The sequence below is a fragment of the Globicephala melas genome, chromosome 2 (assembly GCF_963455315.2).
Source record: "Globicephala melas chromosome 2, mGloMel1.2, whole genome shotgun sequence".
NCBI lineage: Eukaryota > Metazoa > Chordata > Mammalia > Artiodactyla > Delphinidae > Globicephala > Globicephala melas.
This window is the reverse complement of record NC_083315.2, coordinates 18,832,494-18,854,265: the sequence shown is the minus strand read 5'-3', so window position 1 is coordinate 18,854,265 and position 21,772 is coordinate 18,832,494. Positions and strand designations below refer to the sequence as shown.

Here is a 21,772-nt window from a genome sequence, read left to right as displayed (position 1 = left end):
CAATCAGCTCTTTAGTATTTACCCAAATGAGTTGAAAACTTACAACCACACGAAAACCTATGCACAGATGTTGATAGCAGCTTTATCCATCATTACTAAAATTTGGAAGCAACCAAGATATCCTTCAATAGGTGAATGGATAAATAAACTCTAGTACATCCAGACAATGATATATTAATCAGTGCTAAAAAGAAATGAATTACCTAAATCAGAAGTCAGCAAACTACAGCCCATGGGACAAATACAGCCCCCTACTTGTTTTGTAAATAAAACTTTATTGACACACAGGTATAAAAACATAAAAATAAATTAGCTATGAATACATGAAATTACATGGAGGAACCATAAATATATAAGTATATTGCAAAGTGAAAGAAGCCATTCTGAAAGGGCTACATACTATATGATCCCAACTATGTAATATTCTGTGAAAAGGGAAAATGCTCTCTCTAGTTTCCTGAAATAAATCCAGAGAATAACTCTGACTGCTTCACTGATGGTCATACACCCCTTCCTAGGACTGTCACTGTGGTCAGGAGGAGAATGAGATAGACACTGGCCAGGTCTGAGTCACATGCCCATTACTGTGGCTCGGGGGGTGGGGCAGGATTACAGTGGAGGAAGAGGAGCTCTGTGCTACAGGGAAGGGCAAGGAGAGTGATGCTGTTATCAGGAGGAGGAGGGACAGGTGCTGGGCAGAGAAAATAACAATGGCTACACCTCGCCTGTATTATGTACGTATTTAAAAGTTCTTTTAGTTGTTTCTTTTGAAAAAGGAAAAGAACACCGTTTTTCAGCTTGAAAAAGTGGTTCCATTGGGAAGGAGGATTAATGGAGAGAGAGAAGGTCAGTGGGATAACAAGGGTTGAGAAGCAGAAAAGAAAAATAGATAAAGAAGAGAACTCAGTTAAGTGTATTAAAGGCCAAAAGACATGGCCTTTCCTGTGTATGGGCAAAATTAAATTTGTAAAATTATATCTATATAAACAATTTTATTCTTTAAATAATATTCTTTCTTATAGACAAAGATATAATTATGAGACCCAGTTCTAGCCAAGTAGATGGAGAAGGAGTATCCTGTGTGAGATTTCCAGGAAAGTTACTGTTTCCCGATCGGATAAGGATCTTTGCCTACCTGTAATGTAGACATTGGACCGAGATGTACAGCAGCCATTTAGTGAACAAGACAAGGCCCACACCCTAAAGGTGACAGAACAGAAAGACAGAAGGAACCTGTGTCCCTAAGGACATTGTGGAAGCACCTTACCAGCCCTGGACTTCCTACCTCTGGACTCCTCGTATATGAGGAGAAAAAAACTCAAGCCACTGCAGTTAGCTTCCTATTACAGGCCCCAGAACACTGGTATCTTAATGTTACAAATAGCTAACATCACTTTTATCACTATGTGGAGAAGTTACAAGTTATACATTTGTATTAAAAACATAAAACCTTCTCACCATTTTCTACCTAAGACAAACTGTATGTATTTAACATGGCTGACTAAGGCCACACTGAGTGGCTATGGGAAGCTACCTATTTGGAGTAAGAATTGAAACTAAGATTTTGACACGATAAGTAACATTTTCAGCCAGATGACTAAATGAGTTCAACTTCAGCCTGTTTCTGATTTTTATAAAATTACATGTAATAGCATGGCTTTATTTTGAACGAGGCACAATTACTTCCTATGAACCCCTACTATTTATTCTCATTTAATCCTTATATAATCACTGCACTTCTAACAGTAACAAGGAATAAAAACCATAACATTTTTCATTAACCTTTTATTTTTAACTTAATTTTACAATAAAGAAACAGAAAAGAAGTAGATCATTAAAAAAATACCATAGCTGTCAATTTTAAATGAGGTTCTTGTTAAACAAAGCAGTAACACTACATCCTATAATTACGTCTTTACTTGTATATACAAGAACTGTGTGCAAAGTGCTTTTCAAACTATAAAATAAGACTTTGGAATAGGATACAAATGGTTATCCCTAGGAGTTAGTTACCTTCAACTGCTTGTAATGAATCACAACTGCTTACATTCTTACTTTGCATCTTATTTATTTATATACTAAGAGAAAAGCCACCATTTTCTGATACCAGATTGATAGCTAATTTTTAAAAATAACTCCAGACCCACAGGTCTAAATTTTATTTTTACATATAATTCAGTTACTGGCTTCATTTCTTTTCCCTAAATAAATAGAGGACAGCTTTTAAAAAGCAAATATTAGTATATCTCTTTAGACAGATACATTTTAATCAAGATGGAATTAAAAAATAAAAAACATCAAGTTACATGTAAGAAAAAAAATAAGGAAAAAAAGAGTCTTCAGAAAAGCAAATTGTATTCTTATACTTTTTTCTTCAGGTAAACAAAGAACCACCCTCTAGACTAGGGATGGATTACTTTCTCTCTTATTGAGAACACTCTGAACACATGATGCTAAACCCAACATCACACATACCAAGAATTTAAAAAATTATCTGATATTAAACCTTTGTATCAGAGAAATCTTTAAAGCATAAGGTACATCTACATGAGCAGGGAGTTTTAAAAGGCATGCAGGAAGGATAATTCCAAACAAAGCCTTCAAGGATCTAAATTACAGTCTTCTTCTTAATCTAAATGTGGGAGGTGGAGGAGAGACACAAATTTACATTAGTTGGGTATGTCTTATTCAAATCGAAGCATATGGCCTGCTAGCTTGCAGATCTCTCCAATACCCCTTGTGAAATAGGTGTATCTCCAATATTATACCCCGAAGGAAAAACTGAGGCACTAAGAGGTTAAGAGTCCGGTCTGTGTGGTTTACCAGTTGCAGAAAAGTGATTTTCATGTGTTTCCTCTTTGACCTTTGTAAAAACAGTATAAATAAGTTTTCATTTTATATTTCAAAGCACCCTATGAAGCAGAAACAAGATGTCCTCAGTTAAAGGAAAATTATTACAAAGGAATCCATGTATATGATTGAATACAAATCTTATTAATGATCTGCAGGTTCAGAACACGTTAAGCCCATTCTTCATCATTTCCATTAGCAGGTTATGTCTATTCTGTGAATCATTTGTAAAAACAAAGCCTAGTACATAGGGCTCTACTTTGTCATAATGATGCCTGAATACTAAAGTTAGAGATGTGCATGCCCAAGAAAGATTATGGGCAGCCCACAAAGTGGATGTGGAGAAGATTCTTCCAGTCGTTTTCTACTGAATCGCATGGTGGTTCAGTGACTAAGAAAGTCGATTTCATCTCATTTGAAATTCACTCCTGGTTTGCATACTTTCTCATATTTAATTTAGAAAATTAAAAATACCCAGTTATTAATCTGTTCTTATTATCATAACTGTACCTTGGAAAAGCAGCTTATATTTCTCTATGGGAGATAATCAGGTAAACATGTTACCAAACAATAATTAATAATTTAATGTCCTTCAAGTTCAAGGGTAGGGTAAATCTAAGTCTATTACTTATAACCTAGTTGAGATTGATTATTCAAGTATCAGCAATATTAGTCCTTAAAATGTTATCATTTGTGTAGTTGCAAAATATATATATGTATATATGTACACAAACCAAACTACTGGACAACAAAAAGAAATGTAATCATCACAAACTAGGAGTTTCGTGTGAGCTCCACAATCTATTTCATCCCGAGGTCATCCAGGCCCAGTAATCTTCTTCAGGAAAATATTTTCTTCAGTTCAATTTTCTTTGAAAAGAAAGGAAAAAAACAATGTCCTATGAGTATAAATACAACCTGAATATGAAACATATCGATACCAAAGAATTCGCTGATGGTAACATAATAATAATATTCAAATTCAAAATAAGACCATAAAATTACAAATGATCCTTATGAAGTTACTTCATGTCACTTAGAGCTCGATAGGAAAGATCCAACTGCAAGTGATGACATTACCAAGTAGTTTCTAACAAACGATTTAAATGTACATTCCTCTCACAGCTTCTAGATTCTCATCTTTTTCTAGTTGGCTATTCCACAGTTCAGATTTTTTCATAATTTTATCAAAATGGAAAGTTTTGAAACAAAAAAGCTTCATAAAACAACAGAAGGTTGACAGATACACAACCTGGACTGTTCATTTAATCAACACATATTATGTATCTGTTATTTTCCAGGCACTGTGCCAGGTACTGGAGATTCAGACATCTCTGAGGCAGACTTTTAGCCCTCAAAAAAGCTCTCAGTTTAGTTGATAGGATGGGGATGGGAGGGACATATAAACCAACAACTCAGATGTGTATAATCTGATGGTTTTACTGATAGCAGAGTGAGCTACCAGAGAAGAATGGGCTTGTGAGCACAACAATCACATCTGATCTGAGTTCTGGGAAAGGACCCACAGCTGTAAAATCTCTAGATCCTCCTCAGCATTCCAGATGCCAAAATGCCTGAAACTCTCTCATTACAAGTTTATTCCTCTCCTCTGTAGAAACGCCCTTATGCAACCCCCTTGGCAGGAATGATCTTTTAAATAATCAGACCACTCCTTATCCTCTGCAGAAATCTTATGTACACCTTGGCAGGAGTGACATTTTAAATAATCAGTTGGATTTTCACATAATAGGAGGAGATTACTCTGGCATGAAGAAAAACGGCCCCTGGAGGAAGAGAATCGTGGGTGGTTGTAAAGACTGCCTGAGTGAGACTTCAGCAGAAATGCTAGTTGGGAGGTGCCTGAACAGTTAGCAACACTTACTAAGAACCCACGTGATGCAGATTGCTATACAGGATTTACCAAATCTGTAGATTTACCAAAAAACACACAACTTGGTCTATGAACCCCCCAACCTTCAGCTGTAATAGGGAAATAGAAGAGACATGTCATTATCACTATCTTTGGAATTTTGGGATGTTTTCCAGGCACTTAGTGAGCTCTTTCTCTCCTTTTATAAAAAATTAACTTGTAAAATGTAGGGTATAGTGTGATAAGAGAAGAAAAGTTACAGAAAACAACAGGTAAGAAAACAGGAATAACCTTTTGCCTTTCCCCAGCCCACTGAACTCTCTGCTCTGCCTGGACTGCTGAGATTCTTTCCCTGCCTCAGAAGCCTGGGCCTGAATTTTTGGTCCAGTATCACCTTCCCCAGGCTCCATCTGAAGAATGTTTCTCCTGAGACCTGTCCCACCCTATCCAGTTTTTATTAAATAAAAACTGAAAGCTCATTGTCTCTAAGGAAACCACCTACCAGCACATTTATGAACCTGGACAGACTGATAAAGGAAAGTGGTTAGAAACATCCTTTCCTTCAAATTACAGGCAGACCTTGAAGATCATGCAGGTTCGGCTCCAGACCATCGCAATAAAGCTAATATCGCAATCAAGTGAGTCACACAACTTTTCTGGTTTGCCAGTGCATATAACAGTTTACACTCTACTGTGGTCTATGAAGTGGCAATAGCATTATGGCTTAAAAAACTGTACATACCTTAATCTAAAAATGCTTTATTGGGCTTCTCTGGTAGTGCAGTGGTTAAGAATCTGCCTGCCAATGCACAGGACATGGGTTCAAGCCCTGGTCCGGGAAGATCCCACATGCCTAGGAGCAACTAAGCCTGTGTGCCACAACTACTGAACCTGCGCTCTAGAGCCCACAAGCCACAACTACTGAGCCCACGTGCCACCACTACTAAAGCCCGCGCGCCTAGAGCCTGTGCTCTGCAACAAGAGAAGCCACTGCAGTGAGAAGCCCGCGCACCACAACAAAGAGTAGCCCCCCCACTTGCTGCAACTAAAGAAAGCCCACGTGCAGCAACGAAGACCCAACGCAGCCAAAAAATAAAAATCCCTTAAAAAATCATTAAAAAAATGTTTTATTGCTAAAAAATGCTAACCATCATCTGAGCCTTTGGCAAGTCATAGTAGCAACATCAAAGATCACTAATCACAGATCACCATAACAGATATAATAATAATGAAAAAGTCTGAGATATTTCAAGAATTACCAAAATATGACACAGAGACATGAAGTGAGTGAATGCTGTTGGGAAAGCGGTACTGACAGCCTTGTGACAGGGTTGCCACAAACCTTCAGTTTGTAAAAAATGCAGTATCTGAGAAGTGAGGTCTTTGTGTAATAGATTAAGAATAGTCTTGTGGACTTAAAAGGTCTGCTTTCAGGGAATTCCCTGGAGGTCCAGTGGTTAGGACTCGGTGCTTTCACCACCGTAGGCCTGGGTCCGATCCCTGGTTGGGGAACTAAGATTCTGCGAGCTGCCGCCCTGCGGCCAAAAAAAAAAAAAAAACTGGCCTGGTTTCAGTATTTAACTCATGGATAATTTTAATAGCAGAATGACCAGGTTAGGTAACTGAGGGGAGGTAGTACCATAGGAGGCTGTTCAGGGCCTAATTTTGAACAGGTCTGCAGATGATACTCTTCATAGCACATACAGAAAGAATGTTTTTCAGATCCCCTGCAGAGTGATATGAGATCTCTTTTACTTTTAAATTTATATTTTTCTGATGTAAGCTATTATATAGAGAATGGATAAACAACAAGGTCCTACTGTATAGCACAGAGAACTATATTCAATATCCTATGATAAACCATAATGGAAAAGAATATGAAAAGAATGTATATATATGTATAACTGAATCACTCTGCTGTATAGCAGAAATTAACATTGTAAATCAACTATAAAAAATTTATATTCTTCTATACTGGGGAAAAAAGAATCAAGCAGTGGACCTTAAGTATTACTTTTCATGTAAAAAAAAAATTTTTTTTTAAAGCTTACCACAAATAGATAACCACTTATTTTACATGTGTATAGGATTATCTCAGTGTGTGTTTGCATCCAGATGTTAAACAACATCAAAGCTTCTCCATGTCACATGGTACTTCGGCTGCCATCCTGCCAAGAGTGGGCCTTCAGCCAGGTATTCAGCACGTATTTATTGAAAGCCTAATACATGCCAGACACTGTGCTAGAGGATGAGGTACAGGGTGGGCCCTGTTATAAGTAGGGCACACCCTCTCCTGGCCACACTTTTCCCATCCTAAGAGGATTTTTAAATCTTTCTCTTCATCTCTAACACAGACCTGTCTTCTCTAAACCATGCACAATGTTCTCAAGTCTTCTTTCCTATAACTGTCAGATTAAAACCTGTTAAACACTGCCAGATTAAAAGATGCCTAAATCCCCTCAAGCCAAAATTTGTTTCCATCGCCAACCCCAGTTGACTCCTTACATACATAAGTAAACAATACATAAAAACACTATGTCTCATCAAAATGCAGTTGCAGAGCACTAATAATTTACAACTTTGAAGGATTAAATACCTAACATACATTGGAAAACTGGATAAAGATTCAATAATAACAAAGTAGAAAATTAGGAACAGAGAAAAGTTTCTCCATTCAGAGACATCTGTCAACAACTGAAAGGAATACTTAGGAGAAACGGCATATACTTTTACAAGTAAGGAACATTAAAAAAAAAATAAATTTTAGAAAAACTGCCATTTTCATGACTGCTGAAGCGAAGTACAGTTTGTTTTTTCAGTCTTTAATAAACTGACAAGCTGCTTCAACCTTAAGCATGAAATAAATTATTAATCAAAGTAAACTTTAGGTTTTTTGTTGTGTGTTGAACTTCTCTATTCTCCAATCCCCAACTTTCTACAAAGTAAAACATGAAAAAGAACTTTGAAATGCATTGCAAAACATGTAAACACCTCCCGTTAGCACCACTGTTGCCAGCCGCTTAAATCCAGTATAACCACATATTGAAAAAAGTTTGGTTCTTTTTTCCTCCTATTATCAGGGATATTAGGATTTAAAACACTGTATAGCACCCAACCATCACAGGAGAAACACAAAACGTGTGAAAAAAGAAAAGAAAGGATTTAAATTAAGGTCTATATCTTGTTTTCCCCTTTTTTTGGCCATGTCATGCAGCATGCGGGATCTTAGTTCCCCAGCCAGGGATTGAACCCACACCCCCTACATTGGATGCGTGGATTCTTAACCACTGGACCACAGTCTACAGTCTATATCTATAGATATAGTCCCAAGGTCTGTATCTTAACAGCTGAAATGACACATACACAGATGGCTTAGAAAGGGGGTAAATGATACTGAGAAGGCAACTTAGGCTTCTGAAATCCCACAAAAGTTTTTTAAGTGAGCAAGAATATTCCAAGAACATTAATGTACCAGAAAACGTATTGAGTTCATTTATGAACATAAATCAAACAGTCTTAACATAAGCAGAGAACAAGGAAGACTAAACCAAGTCACCTAAGGCCACATGCATTTCCTTTTCTCTACTATAAAGCATTCTCACTGGAGCACTTAGACTAGTGTGCTGCTTAGCCCTTTGACGTAGGAGAAGGGTAAATGTTTGGTTTTTGCTTTTGTTATCACGTGCAGTAATTAGAAACGTGGGTTCTTTGGTAGAGGCACAACAGACCTATAATTATTTAAACTTGTAGATTTTTTAAAAATGTGTTTCTACTGCACATATGTAAGAGAGCACTTAAAATGTTACCACCTAATACCCTATCTCTTTTCCCCATCTGTTGTGACTTAATGGGAAATGGTGATGAAACACCAGAAACATAATCAGTGAGGCCACGAATGACAAATATTTGTTCATCTGCCCATCCAGGGAAAGTAATTCAGTTTACATAGTGTCCAAAAAAATGCTTTTAATGATTTTCTTGAACCCAAGAGTTTTGGCCTCAGGTTATTCCTCATCTAGACAATCTCAGAGCACTTGCAAGGATTCGAACCTGTTATTCTCAGACTTACCTGAGTTATTTCCTGGCATCCAAACTGGAATTCTGGCCCTCAAATTAGAACAAGCCCTATTTCTAGTCAACCACCAGGATGAACATTTCCTGAAATGCCAATGTCTATATTTCTAAGGTATAGAGAGCATGCAAGTATTATTAGTTTTCTTATCTGTTGTCCTTTAATATTAGCAAAGGGCCCCCCCAAAAAATCATACTTTGAGAACACTGTTTCTTCATAAGACATAAAACTTAAGCCTGTAATCATTTTCTTGCTGTTGCATAAATCAAAAGTGTACAAATACATCAGATGCTCTCAAGTGAAAAAATTTTAATCTAACAAGTATCTAAAAACCCACTAGATATCATTTCCAAGGTAGTTTCAGTCTCAGGATCAGTTCAGAATGCTCAGTATGACTATCTATAAAATGGACCTATCTCCCTAACTGCCGCTGAAAGCTCTGTCTGCTATAGATTCTAAGAGTTTACATACCACTTTGAATTATAAAACTATCGTATTACCTTCTCCTTCTTTGGTAATATAAATGCACTAACCACTGGGCAATAAAAGGCCATATGATAGCAAAGATTAATGCACCAGGAGACATCTCGAAGGGCCACCAAGATGGTCTCTGAGAAAATAAAATAAGCTGGTCACCAATCTATTACATATTGCACATATAAATTTAAAAAACACACCATAATTTTGAAACTACATAATTAATAATAGATCTCCTGCTAAAGGGAGGGAGATAATTTTAGAGCATAATTCAGTTAAGTAGACTTTCAGAAGTACTTCAGACTTAGTACAAAACAAATATATTTTAAATTTCAAAGTTCTAAAGGGTAGATTTCATTTGGAATACTTTAAGGATGTCATATAATCTAAATTTACTGTAACTTATTTGAAACCCTGGCACTTAGATTTAAGATAAGAATTTCTTACCAGCGAAGGGGGCTGATTACTGGTCTGTAATGCTGATGATTTTGCCTATCAACACAAATGAAACTGATTTAGCTTTGACAAAAAGAAAAAAAAAATACAGTAATTTTTTCTATTTCCTATCTTTTTTTTAAAAAAAAAGGGTGAAATATTGGATTACTCTCGGTTTTTCTGCTAACTATGCTTCGATTATCCTGAAACTCACGGTGACCAAATTAAAAGTCCCTAAAATTGCTAGCCAAATAATTATCTCTGACATTTTATAGTTCAAATAATATAAAGTTATCAAAATAAAACCTTAATCAGAACCATTAATTACTTCTTTTACATTCTTATTAAATTACTTACTCAACATTTATTAATTCCTTGATTTCCATATAAACTACCAACTTACAAACATATTTGAGAACTATAGCCTTGATTATTAAAACTGTAAAAGTGTAAAGATTATGTGAACAATATCCAAATATTTGTTTTGGAGATTCCTGATAAGCTATAGCAAACCATAGTGGGGGTCAAATCATAACTCTACATTTCTCTCTGGCTTGAAAGTTTTGAGCCTACAACTAATTTACAGTAAAGAATGGGTAAGTTAGTGTATTACCTCCACAGCATTTTAAAAAGAGGTCAAGATAGAAGACAACGCTTACTACAAAAGGATGGCCCTTCAATGGTGAACCCTAGGACATTAGCTGTGGTCTCTATTAGTGCCACAAACTGTACTGTTCAACACTTATTCTTCTTGGGTTCTTCTTCCTGTCTCCAACATGGTACTGCTAATTTTATATGCTGAAAAATTCCAATTATTTTAAGTGGTATTTGGCTTTTGGGTCAGTCTTTTCTGAAATAATATTTTCAAAAGTAGATCCTTTTAAAACCATTAAACTCCATTGATGTGTGTAAATCAGATTTTTTTTTAATCTAACAGCAGATATTTATTGTCCCGCCTCCTTGGAACAAGGCTCTGTCCTTTAGCAGTAAATAAAATAGTATATATATAGTCCCTACAATCACGGTGTTTATAGTCTAGCAAGAAAGACAGATATTAAATGCACATACCAAAAAATCACACGTTTAACAAGAAAAAGCATTTTGTAAACTGTTACTGTTTAGCATTTTGTGGATCCAGAATTTGTCTCTTTCTTAGCAAAACCACTCAAATCAGTGTTTTTGAATATTCTTATCATTGGAACACACCATATACCTCTTGATAAAACATAATCTGAGCCTGGTTCCCTAAATATATAATCTTACTTAACTGCTAAAATAAGCTTTGGGTATCATTTGTATGGTTCATTTAAATCAGATTAACACAGATTCCAATTACACACTGTTTGATGGGATCAACAGCAGATAAAGACAAGACAAACGAGGAAGGCTACCTGCGATGCCGTCAGCGTCTCCAGTTTGTGGAGTCTCTGAAGGACGTTCTGCATGTCTTCCTGCAGGCGCATGAGCACGAGAGCGATCTGCTCGTTGAGGCTGCCCCTCGACCCTCTGTCTGAACCCCAGCGTTCCCCATCACCTCCACTTCCCACTTGCCGACCTTTGCTTCCTTCACTCAAATGTTGCATCCTGTGCCCTATTTTAAGAGAGCAAAATAAGTTAGTTTTAATCACTCTTAGAAAAGTAGAAATGGTGGAGTGCCTTTTGTGTTTTTTTTTTCATTTTTCCTCTATTTCTTTGAGATCTAAATCTCCAAAGTAGAGTGGAAGCAATCAGGAAGTACACAAAATAAACTATTAAAATCAAAGAAGTTGACACAGGTATAAACTTCTATTTATAGTAATTTTTTTTTTTTGCTAAGGTTTTATAATGTACCTAATATACTAGTACATGACTCAATGTATATAATACACAAATAATATGCATATTTGGGGTACATTCTTAAAAATTCTTCACTAATACAGTAACAAGATTGAAAAAATAGAAGGCTGTTTCTTTGGAGTATTAAAAGCTACACTAAATAGCCATGTTTTCCTATTTGATCACTGTAAGCCTCCCAAAAGGTTTTTAAATGGTTTTTCTTATAAATTCCATTATACTTATATTGAAATCTCACCACTATTAACATTTTGTTGTCTATCCATACGTCCTTTTCTCTACGCGTATATTTACAGAATTGGCATTACCCCTTATATGTGATTTTGTGTCCTAATTTTAAAAAATATTATGGGGCTTCCCTGGTGGCGCAGTGGTTGGGAGTCCGCCTGCCGATGCAGGGGACACGGGTTCGTGCCCCGGTCCGGGAAGATCCCACATGCCGCGGAGCGGCTGGGCCCGTGAGCCATGGCCGCTGAGCCTGTGGCGCAACGGGAGAGGCCACAGCGGTGAGAGGCCCGCATACCGCCAAAAGAAAAAAAATATATATATATATTATGAACATTTACGTGCATCATTAAATTTTACTCCAATTCCAAAAACACTGAAACAGCTATATGAATTCACTAGTAAGACCATGAAATAATTTACTCAGTCATTTTGCACTTTTAGATAGTTAGGGTGACTCCAAATTTTTGCGATTACAAATAACTTTGCAATGAATGTCTTTGTATATAAATTCTTGTCCAAATTTCTGTTGATTTCTTTAGGTCAGACAAATTCAAAGAAGAATTCCTGGGAAAGGATAACAATTTTGTTGTGGTTCTTAATGAGTTGCCAAGTTATTTTTCACAAAGGCTGAAACAGTTTTTTGTTTGTTTGTTTGTTTGGCCTCGCTGTGTGGCATGCAGGATCCTAGTTCCCCAAACAGTGATCGACCCTGTGCTCCCTGTATTGGGAGCACAGAGTCCTAACCACTGGACCACCAGGGAAGTCCAAAACAGTTTTATATTGCAGTGTGTAAAAGGTATTACTATGTTACCGTACCCTTGCAGAAATGGAACATCACAAGTTTTACATGCTTGCTAATATAATACGTAAGTCTTATTTTAAATAATAAACAGAAAATTGTCTACCTCATTGCCCTTTGGCATCCTGGAACCCTACAGAAGCAGGATTCCCAAAACTGAACTTGCATCAAGCAGTGTTTGGGGCTGTAAGTGAAATGGAATTGGAGCCATCTGCCAAGTTAAACCCCAAAGAGTACACTGAAATGCTCGATGCCATTTTCAAGAAGACCTCTACTCTTGTATTGAAAGGAAGTAAAATTTGAAGTGGTCATTCCTGAACTCAGCTATTGGTCTGGAATTTACACAGAAAAAAAAAGTGGAAGTCGAATTTCAGGCTTAGTTTTTTCCTGCATCCTTAAGAGCTTGACATATTCTGTGATGGTCTGTCAGTGGGTTCTGATGGTGCCAGAGAACTACTGCTGTCTCTGCTCACTTTACTACATCCTTTGTAATACTCAGTGTTCAAACCGCCTTCACAAAGACAGGAGTATCAGCCCATTCCCCTGTACGGGCCCCTGTGATTTCTGGGAGCCGTAGAGAGCTGTAGGTGGGTAAAGTCAGATTTTAAACAGGAAGCGTTTCATATAAACAATTTTGTTAAATTACCTAAAGAAAGAAACCTGAATCCAAGGTTCTAGTAATACGTTGTGACCTTTTTCTTAACTAAATATTCACAAATTTGTATTTTTTCTTGTAAAGAGGGGCCCTCTGCCCAAACTGTATAAGCTGCCTTTCTTGAATAAATGAATGACTTGCATTTCTGCCATGTCAATTCTCTTCTTTACTGTTTCTAATGTATTTATAACTTATATAACTATGACTTATGCCTCCAATTTTCCCCCTACCTATGCAATTTCCTTTTTTTAGGCCTTATCATCTCTGCTTCGATCTCCTATTTGTAAGTGTTTATATCTTTACTGAGTGAGGAATACTGGTTATCTAAAATGTTCTGTTTTCTGGCATATATATTCTTCCAAAACAGATCTTTTGTTTGCATCCTAAGTGTGTTTCCCCCTCTCCACTCTCCTTTTTATTTTTTCCTTGTCTGTAGGATTTCTACATAGTTCCCAGGTCAGTTTTTGTCAGCTTGTTTATCTATGACACAGGCACCTCTATCAATCTACCTAAATAGAGTGGGTTTTCTGCCACATTGACATTGCCCTACTGGTATGTCGCCCCAGACCTGACCTTGTAGGCTTGATATCATCAGTGTCTGCTGCTTCTATATTAGGCTCTTCTGAGTGGGACTAGAGGTAGGGGCTGAGGTAACGGGGGAATTGTTTTCTATTCTCTTTCTTTGTACATTGTGAAATGCCCTGTGTTGGGGACTTTTCCTGGATCAGCGATATATATATATATATATATATATATATATAAAAAATGACATATATATTCAAATGATAGATGGCCTTATATTTCAGATCCTTCCTCCATATAAGAGGTCAGATGGCCTTTGGCAGTGACAGAGAATTATCACTGAGCAATTATCTCTCCCTGCCTCCCTCAGTGTCCTCAAGGTCAGAACTAGAAGAGGGAGGTCATGTCTGAAAGCAAACCCCAGTTTCTTCTAGCTCTGGCTGTGGTTCTGCTTGTCCCCAGGGGAAGGGGAGACGGGAAGGTATGTGAAATTCGGTGAACTGGACACTAGGCTACCCAATCCTCCCTGTATCTTCTCTTTTTTTTAAGTCTCTGTGACAAGAGGTGATTAGTTCCATCAGATTATGCCCCATTCTCCAGCCTCCTTCTCAACCAGAGGTGGAAGAGAAAAATAATAACAAGTCTTGCACTCATTCTGGCTGTGTGTCCAAAAGAGTTCCAGAAGGACACTCCGAGTCTTCACCCTCGAGCCACTATGGCTTCCAGTCTGCTTCCCACTAAATTGAGAGGTTTCTTTCAAAATTTCATTGACTCACCTTCATTCTCACTGCTTCTATAGAGAACAGAACTTCCTATCTATTCTAGTTTCTTTCTAATTGTCCTGTCTCTCTGATACTTTGCAAAGTTTATGGTACGAGGATGAGTCCCTTATCTAGTTGCTGTTGCCATATTCCTTGATATTTTTTTCTTCTTTTTTATTCATTTAATTAGGTTGGGGGGGGGGACATGTTATGACCATCATACACTTGACTATCTTACCCTAGGGGTCCCCAGAGCCTGCTTTTTCCCTACTGCTTTATAATATACTATCAAGATTTATTAACCTATCCTATATTCAGAGCACATAGAAGTCCTGGCAAAAGGAATGCGTGTAAAAGTGTAAGGATATTAAAATAATATAGTATTCCACTAATTAAAGTTAAATGTGAATTATTAGGAAAGACTCCCCAAAAGCACTATTTTTTTCCTTTAGGTTGAATTTTGAATGAAGGGATAGTCAAATATCAACAAAGAAGAGACAAAAGACTATGCCAAACGATAGGAAAGACATAGACATGGAAGGGGCAAGCCGGTGGTGGGAGTGGGAAGATTTTCTTTACTTATTTGAGGTAGATGCTAAAAAGGAGAGTGATGAAAACATGAGGATGATAACGTCAGGAAGAGCAAAGGACAGGTTGAATCAAGTTCCATGTGAAGGTGAGGAGTGTAGGCTTTATGGGCAGACCTATATATATATATAGGCATATATACAGACAAAAAATACTGTATATTCTTCAATAGGAAGAACGTGTCTTAGTAAAAAAAAAAACAAAAGAAAAACAGAGAGATTATCCTGATCACTTTGAGAATGTATTTAAATAGAAAATAAGAACAGTCATACAAGCTTAAGAGGTTTCTGAATCAGTGAAAAACGAAAAGCTTGGCCTGGCTATCAAATTGGAAAGGAAGACATTAGAGAGAATGAATTACAGGTTTATCTGATGGACCAAATGTAGAAAAGGGGAGACAATGGTGACAATAAATAAGAAATACAGTCCAGAGTTTCTTGCCTGGGTGTCATAAGGGTAACAAAAAAAGTTAGCATCTAGAATTATGAGGTTCCATAGGTATCATGGTACACAGTTTGATAACTACCAATAAGATTTACCAAATTAATTATGTTAAGTAAGGTTCTCATTATTCTTAGTTATGTTTTTGTCCTTACACTCTCATATAGACCAAAAAAAGTATATTAAAGTCTCCTGAATATTAATATGATTTTCCCTATTTCTCCTTATATCATCTGCAGATTTTGCTTTTTGAAGTGTTGATGTTATATAAAACATTAACAATTTTAAGTCTCTACTGCACACCTTAACATTACAAGTGGCCCTCTTTATCTTAATGCTTTTTGTCCTGAAATTAATCTTCCCTGATATCAAGATTACTAACCTTGTCTTATTTTAATGTGCATTTGTGTGAGATACCTTTGCCTATATTTTTATTTTTTACTTTCTGTAGACTATAGCATGAAGTTATGCTTTGCTCTGTGAACCAATCCAAATACCTTCTTCTTCAAGTAGGTGAGTAGATCCTCTTTACTTGTACTGCTTTCACAAATACATTTGATCTTAAGTCTTTTATATTATGCATTGTTTTACGGGTTTTAAAAAATGTTTTACTACATGGTTTGTTTTCACTGCTTTTTTAAAAATGTGTATTTTTTTCTGATAAATTAGAAAGGTTTGTTTTTGTTCAAATGGCTGTTTTGACAGTACCTATAGATTCCTTACTATAAACAACTGTAAATTAATATTCCTACTTTTCTTCCCCACTCAACTCTTTATTACCTGATCACATTAATATTCTTAATGTTTCCCTCTGTACTGTTAAATGTTCTTTTATCTCTATTACTTGATTTATCAGCTTGAAATGATGTCTTTTGACCTAAGCGGGGAAATGGGAAACAATAAGGAATTCAGATTTTCACCTATAATAGGAAAAAAGCAGCAGCACAGCTGGAGCAATCAGTGAGCGTTCAAGGAAGTGATAAAACATAAATTTGGCTACCTTAAAACACTGCATAAAAGATGTGGAAATAGACATATTTTCTCCCACACCTTCAAAGAATACACTGCTATGCCCTGTAGAGTCAAAGGAGAGAACCAGACATAAAGAAAAATGGTCAGATGTTCCGCGAGGATAACTTTCAACATTCCCTTTGCAGAGGGACAGTCCTGGTGCCTCTCCTATCTAGAACCTCCCCATTTCATTAATTCGTTTATAAAGACAGTGAGAACAAAAAACAAGTGCTACACACCTCTCCCTCTCCTGATGTTAGAGAATTCCTCACTTTCTCCAGCCCGTTTCTCACGGTGCGGCGCTCCACTGTTATTCCCGCCATCCTCTCCTCCGTGCTTTACTTCACCTTTGCCTTCCACTGCTGCCGCCTGTGTGTCTCCCCTGTTGCCATTCCCAGGAGATACTTGAACATCTTCAGGAAAACCAGAACTTTCCAAGGGCTGACTGGGATTACCACCCAAGTAATAGCGAAATGGTCCATTGTTTGACGTAAAGCTATCTGAAGACTACAAATGTAGAGCATGTAGTTATACACCACAAGGTTTCCATGACAATAGAAGAATGACTGGTTTTATAAAGCGGTATTTTTTTAAAGTTATTATAGAAAATATTATTTTTCTAAAAAATGTCTTCAATTCATATTGTGCCTCCCATCTGTAGGGGAGAAATGGGATAGCGATGATTTATATATATCTCAGCAAAGAACTGAGATGTTTGGCAGTGAACTGTGCTCATTACTCAGTTATTCATCCAAGAAACATTTTAAATATCCAGAGTTACTGTATTCAAAAAGCACTGTCATGAGGCTTCCCTGGTGGCGCAGTGGTTGAGAGTCCGCCTGCCAATGCAGGGGACGCGGGTTCGTGCCCTGGTCCAGGAAGATCCCACATGCCGCGGAGCGGATGGGCCCGTGAGCCATGGCCGCTGAGCCTGCACGTCCGGAGCCTGTGCTCCGCAACGGGAGAGGCCACAACAGTGAGAGCCCCGCGTACAGCAAAAAAAAAAAAAAAAAAAAGCACTGTCACAACACTGTAAATCAATTATAATTCAATAAAATAAAAAAATAAATTAATTTAATTTAATTTTAAAATAAAATAAATTTAAAAAACACTGTGTTAGAACAGGGGTGGGGAAAGACCAGGCGGAGGATGTAAAAACAACAAACATAAATATAGCCGTCAAAACCACCCTGGTCGTTATCAGAAAAAGTTGTCAAAGAGAAAAATACAAAATTCATGTACTTTTAATGGTTTTCCAAATGTTAGTTTTCAATACCAAATCTTAATTAACTGAAATTTGAAAAGTATTTCCACTTAAAATTTCAGTCCAGGGCTTCCCTGGTGGCACAGTGGTTGAGAGTCCGCCTGCCGATGCAGGGGACACGGGTTCATGCCCCGGTCCGGGAAGATCCCACATGCCGTGGAACGGCTGGGCCCGTGAGTCATGGCCGTTGAGCCTGCGCGTCCGGAGCCTGTGCTCCGCAACGGGAGAGGCCACAACAGTGAGAGGCCCGCATGCCGCAAAAAAAAAAAAAAAAACTTCAGTCCAATGTATTTAGTCAATGTGAAGAACAGATTTATTTGTTTGAAATTATTCAGTCTTCTTGACTGTTATCAATGTCTCAAACATAAGGACTAGCATAAGGAGTTCACTTTCTGCCTCCCATCCCACCTCTCTCAGAATATTTATAACTGTAAATACATTATAAATTATAATATTTAAACAGTTTTGAATATTCAGGAATTTTATATATTTTTTAATTCACAAAAAAACAAAATACAAATGTTTAAACATGTTAGAGGTATGTTTTCAAAGTGGTGAACAGCATATACATCTGTTATTAACAGAAGTTATGCATGGAATTCTGATATCACTTTGAAAATTTACCAATTAAAAAATGTCATTTTTACCTCTTCTTGTCCAAATTGCTCCATGGAATCACAGTATACTTCACTGTCTGAATCACTCGTCAAATGCTGAATTGCTGAAACATCTTCAACATGATCATCATTTACATCTAAATATATACAAATGTCCGGGTAGAATAATTATTCTCTATTTGAAGACAAATGCATTTATTACATTTTCAAAATTTATCTGCTCTATATTATTTTCATATTGGGAGATAAATTTGATTTACCATTTCATATTGGGAGATAAATTTGATTTACTTTCTTTTAACTTACCAAAATTTTAAATTTAGTCAGTAATTTTTATGTAAAAAGATTACAAAGTATTTTATCATGGAATTATAAAAAGACACTGTCCAGATCAAACTTATAAAAACCTAATAACTTTATAAGAAAAAACTGACTACCGGCTAGGACCCTAAATTTGGGACGCAACTGTGCACATTTGGTTGTTATATTAAGAAATGGTATTTCTTGGTTTCTCTAGTGAATTACAGCAATGTCAATAATTCACTGTATACACACTATAGGCTCACTCCTAGAGCCGTAACTTATGAAACGACTATACCTTATTTTGCTGACCTGAGAACAAAAGTATCATATAATTAGAGATGTGAGTTAAAAGAAACATCAGTAATAAAAGTAAAAATTTCAAAGATTTTATTTTAAAATTCCATATAAAAACACAATAAAAAATATTTCAAGAAAAATATAAAAGCCTTGGCCCTATTTTGGTCTTTCAAAGCTATAACCCCTTATAATATTAATAAACCTTAATATGTTACTGAATAGAGGTTTTTAAAATTCTCAACAGCTCCTAAATATCCTAAAATTATTAAAAGAATATATTATTCATAAGAAAGAAGCCAGAGAAACAACTTTGATGTGACAGTACCTTGGTGAACGCAGACAGCAGTTTCTTCCGTTTGCTCCAAGTTTTGATCTGCAGATTTTACTGTCTCAGCACCTCTGCCATTCAGGGAAGGACTGGCATGAACGTCGTTCTGTACACCCTGAACAAAGCTGTCTTTTTCATCGCCATTAGTGACAACGATTTCCAAGTTCTTATGGTCTGCAGATTTCTTCATCATTTTCTTATCTTTTATGTGAAAATGGAAAGATTCATAAAAATTCACTGTAGGAAAACTTCTGTACACTATGTTCTAATATCAGGTAGTCATTTCCCCAGCCTATCATAATCCATTTGAAGGGCTTCCTACGTGGATCAGAGAGATGGGGTGCTCCTTGAAAAGGGGTTAATTATATGCTGAGAGCTCACCCAAACTGTTGGTTTCAAAACTGCTTCAGTTCCCTGTGAATCTTCTAGAACCCCTTTTAAGAGATAAATCTTTTGAGGTCTTTTCACTCTTTCGGGCATAGGCAAATTGCTCTATGAGACCCAGCCATATATAGGTCTACATAGCCAGTAAAAAGAGCCTTCAAAGACGGTATTATTTGTCAGCCTTTACTGGAAAGTGAAGGCAAAACTAAGCTGTATGGCTTGTTTTAGTGTCTTTCTGCCTCCCCTTTCTAAACTAATCTCCCCAAGAATCACTGGTACTCTTACTCACAAGGCCCCCCTAATGCAGAACCCCACGATTCCAATGTTGCCTCTTCATCAGAATCTCTGCTTGCATTCTATTCTCTGGAATCCATGCCATTCTTGACAAGATATTGAGAATTTAACTTGTCTCCTTGGTAACATACGCATATTTATATTGGAAACAATACCTTAAATGAATACATTTCTAATGCAGCATTTCAGGCTTTACATCTAGAGGAGTGGCCTATCCTTGTTTGCCTTCAATTAACATCAACCCATCTATGCTTACGGTTGGCTGTCCCTGAACTCTGTAGTAGAGCCTCTTGGTCCACAACGAACCTGGTTATAGGGTCAATAGCCCACATCCCTCCATGTGCCCTAATTGCACGCAATGCCAAATAAGTCCAAACCTCTCCATAGCCTTTCGCCTTAGTTAATGTAGAGTGATTAGCTCATAACCCAAAGATTACCGCTATCACTTTGTTCTGCTCCTTTCACGCCTTCCTGGGCCTCTTCTTCCTCAGATTCAGCTCCACTATCGCTGCTTTCAGCTTTACCATTAAGAGTTTTGGCATTTGGTGTAGAAGTTAGAACATTACCAAGATCTAAAATATGAAATGACCATTTAATCTGTAATGCTATAACACACAATCATGTTGTAATTTTAAAATAATACTGTAATTCACAAATAACTAATAAAGTAATCTCGAAGTAAAATGTTAGAATTTTAACATATAATGAACAGTATTATTTTCTTTGACAGTAAATATATGTACATTACATTAATTCCTCCAGTTATCAGTTCACAACAAAATGATAAAGCTATCTTAAATCCTTTCTGAACAAGACAGTGGATAAATTATTTTTAAGGTAACATCGATCAAAATGTAAAGTTAAGAGATGATCTTTAATACACAGTAAATGAAGAGACAGTTGCTATAGGCTAGCATGCTGAAAACATACATAGCCTTGGCCCTAAAAGCAATCTTATCAATATTATAGTTGGACTACATTAAAAAGTTTTTTTTTTTATAACTTTATTTATTTATTTATTTTTGGCTGTGTTGGGTCTTTGTTGCTGCGTGCAGGCTTTCTCTAGTTGTGGCGAGCGGGGGCCACTCTTCATTGCAGTGTGTGGGCTTCTCATTGCGGTGGCTTCTCTTTGTTGCGGAGCACGGGCTCTAGGCACACAGGCTTCAGTAGTTGTGGCACACAGGCTTCAGCAGTTGTGGCTTGCAGGCTCAGCAGTTGTGGCTCACAGGCTCTAGAGCGCTGGCTCAGTAGTTGCAGTGCACGGGCTTAGCTGCTCCGTGGCATGTGGGATCCTCCCGGACCAGGGCTTGACCCTGCATGCCCTGCATTGGCAGGTGGATTCTTAACCACTGAGCCACCAGGGAAGCCCCTAAAAAGTTTTTTATCCTTTTATTACCTTTAGGGCTTCAGGTGCACAACTTACATTATTATGTCTTTACAGTTAAGCTTTTTTTAAAAAAAGCATTAGTAAATGTGATTAATCACTTAAAAAGGCAAATTGTCCTATTACCCAAAGTCATACCTTGAGAGTAAATACATGGAAGCTTCTCAAACATTAACATGGATAGGAATCACCTGAGATCTAGTTAAAAGGTTAGGATCTGAATCAGTAAGTCTGGGGTAATCTAAGATTCTGGATTGCCATAAAGCTCCAATGTGATGCCAGTGCTGACGGTTACTAGACCCCATTCTGTGATATTGGGAATTATAGTTCCGTAACTCTGAGATACTGAAGGCATCCTA

The 21,772-nt window shown here is 37.0% G+C and overlaps 1 protein-coding gene across 5 annotated transcripts in view; it reads right to left on the bottom strand.

Moving 5' to 3' along the window:
- Positions 1-1,770: 1,770 nt before the first annotated feature.
- Positions 1,771-21,772, bottom strand: part of ACBD5 (acyl-CoA binding domain containing 5) — a 34,757-nt gene continuing 14,755 nt past the window's right edge. For all 5 annotated transcript variants that reach the window (XM_060293209.1, XM_060293208.1, XM_060293206.1 and 2 more), the window contains 8 exons: positions 20,467-20,601; positions 19,349-19,552; positions 18,454-18,560; positions 16,782-17,049; positions 11,096-11,295; positions 9,717-9,761; positions 9,293-9,402; positions 1,771-3,720 (listed from right to left, as the gene is read on the bottom strand). In XM_060293209.1, the coding sequence (XP_060149192.1) occupies positions 3,708-3,720; positions 9,293-9,402; positions 9,717-9,761; positions 11,096-11,295; positions 16,782-17,049; positions 18,454-18,560; positions 19,349-19,552; positions 20,467-20,601 (1,082 nt within the window). In that variant the 3' untranslated portion in view covers positions 1,771-3,707. The remainder of the gene's footprint in view (positions 3,721-9,292; positions 9,403-9,716; positions 9,762-11,095; positions 11,296-16,781; positions 17,050-18,453; positions 18,561-19,348; positions 19,553-20,466; positions 20,602-21,772) is intronic.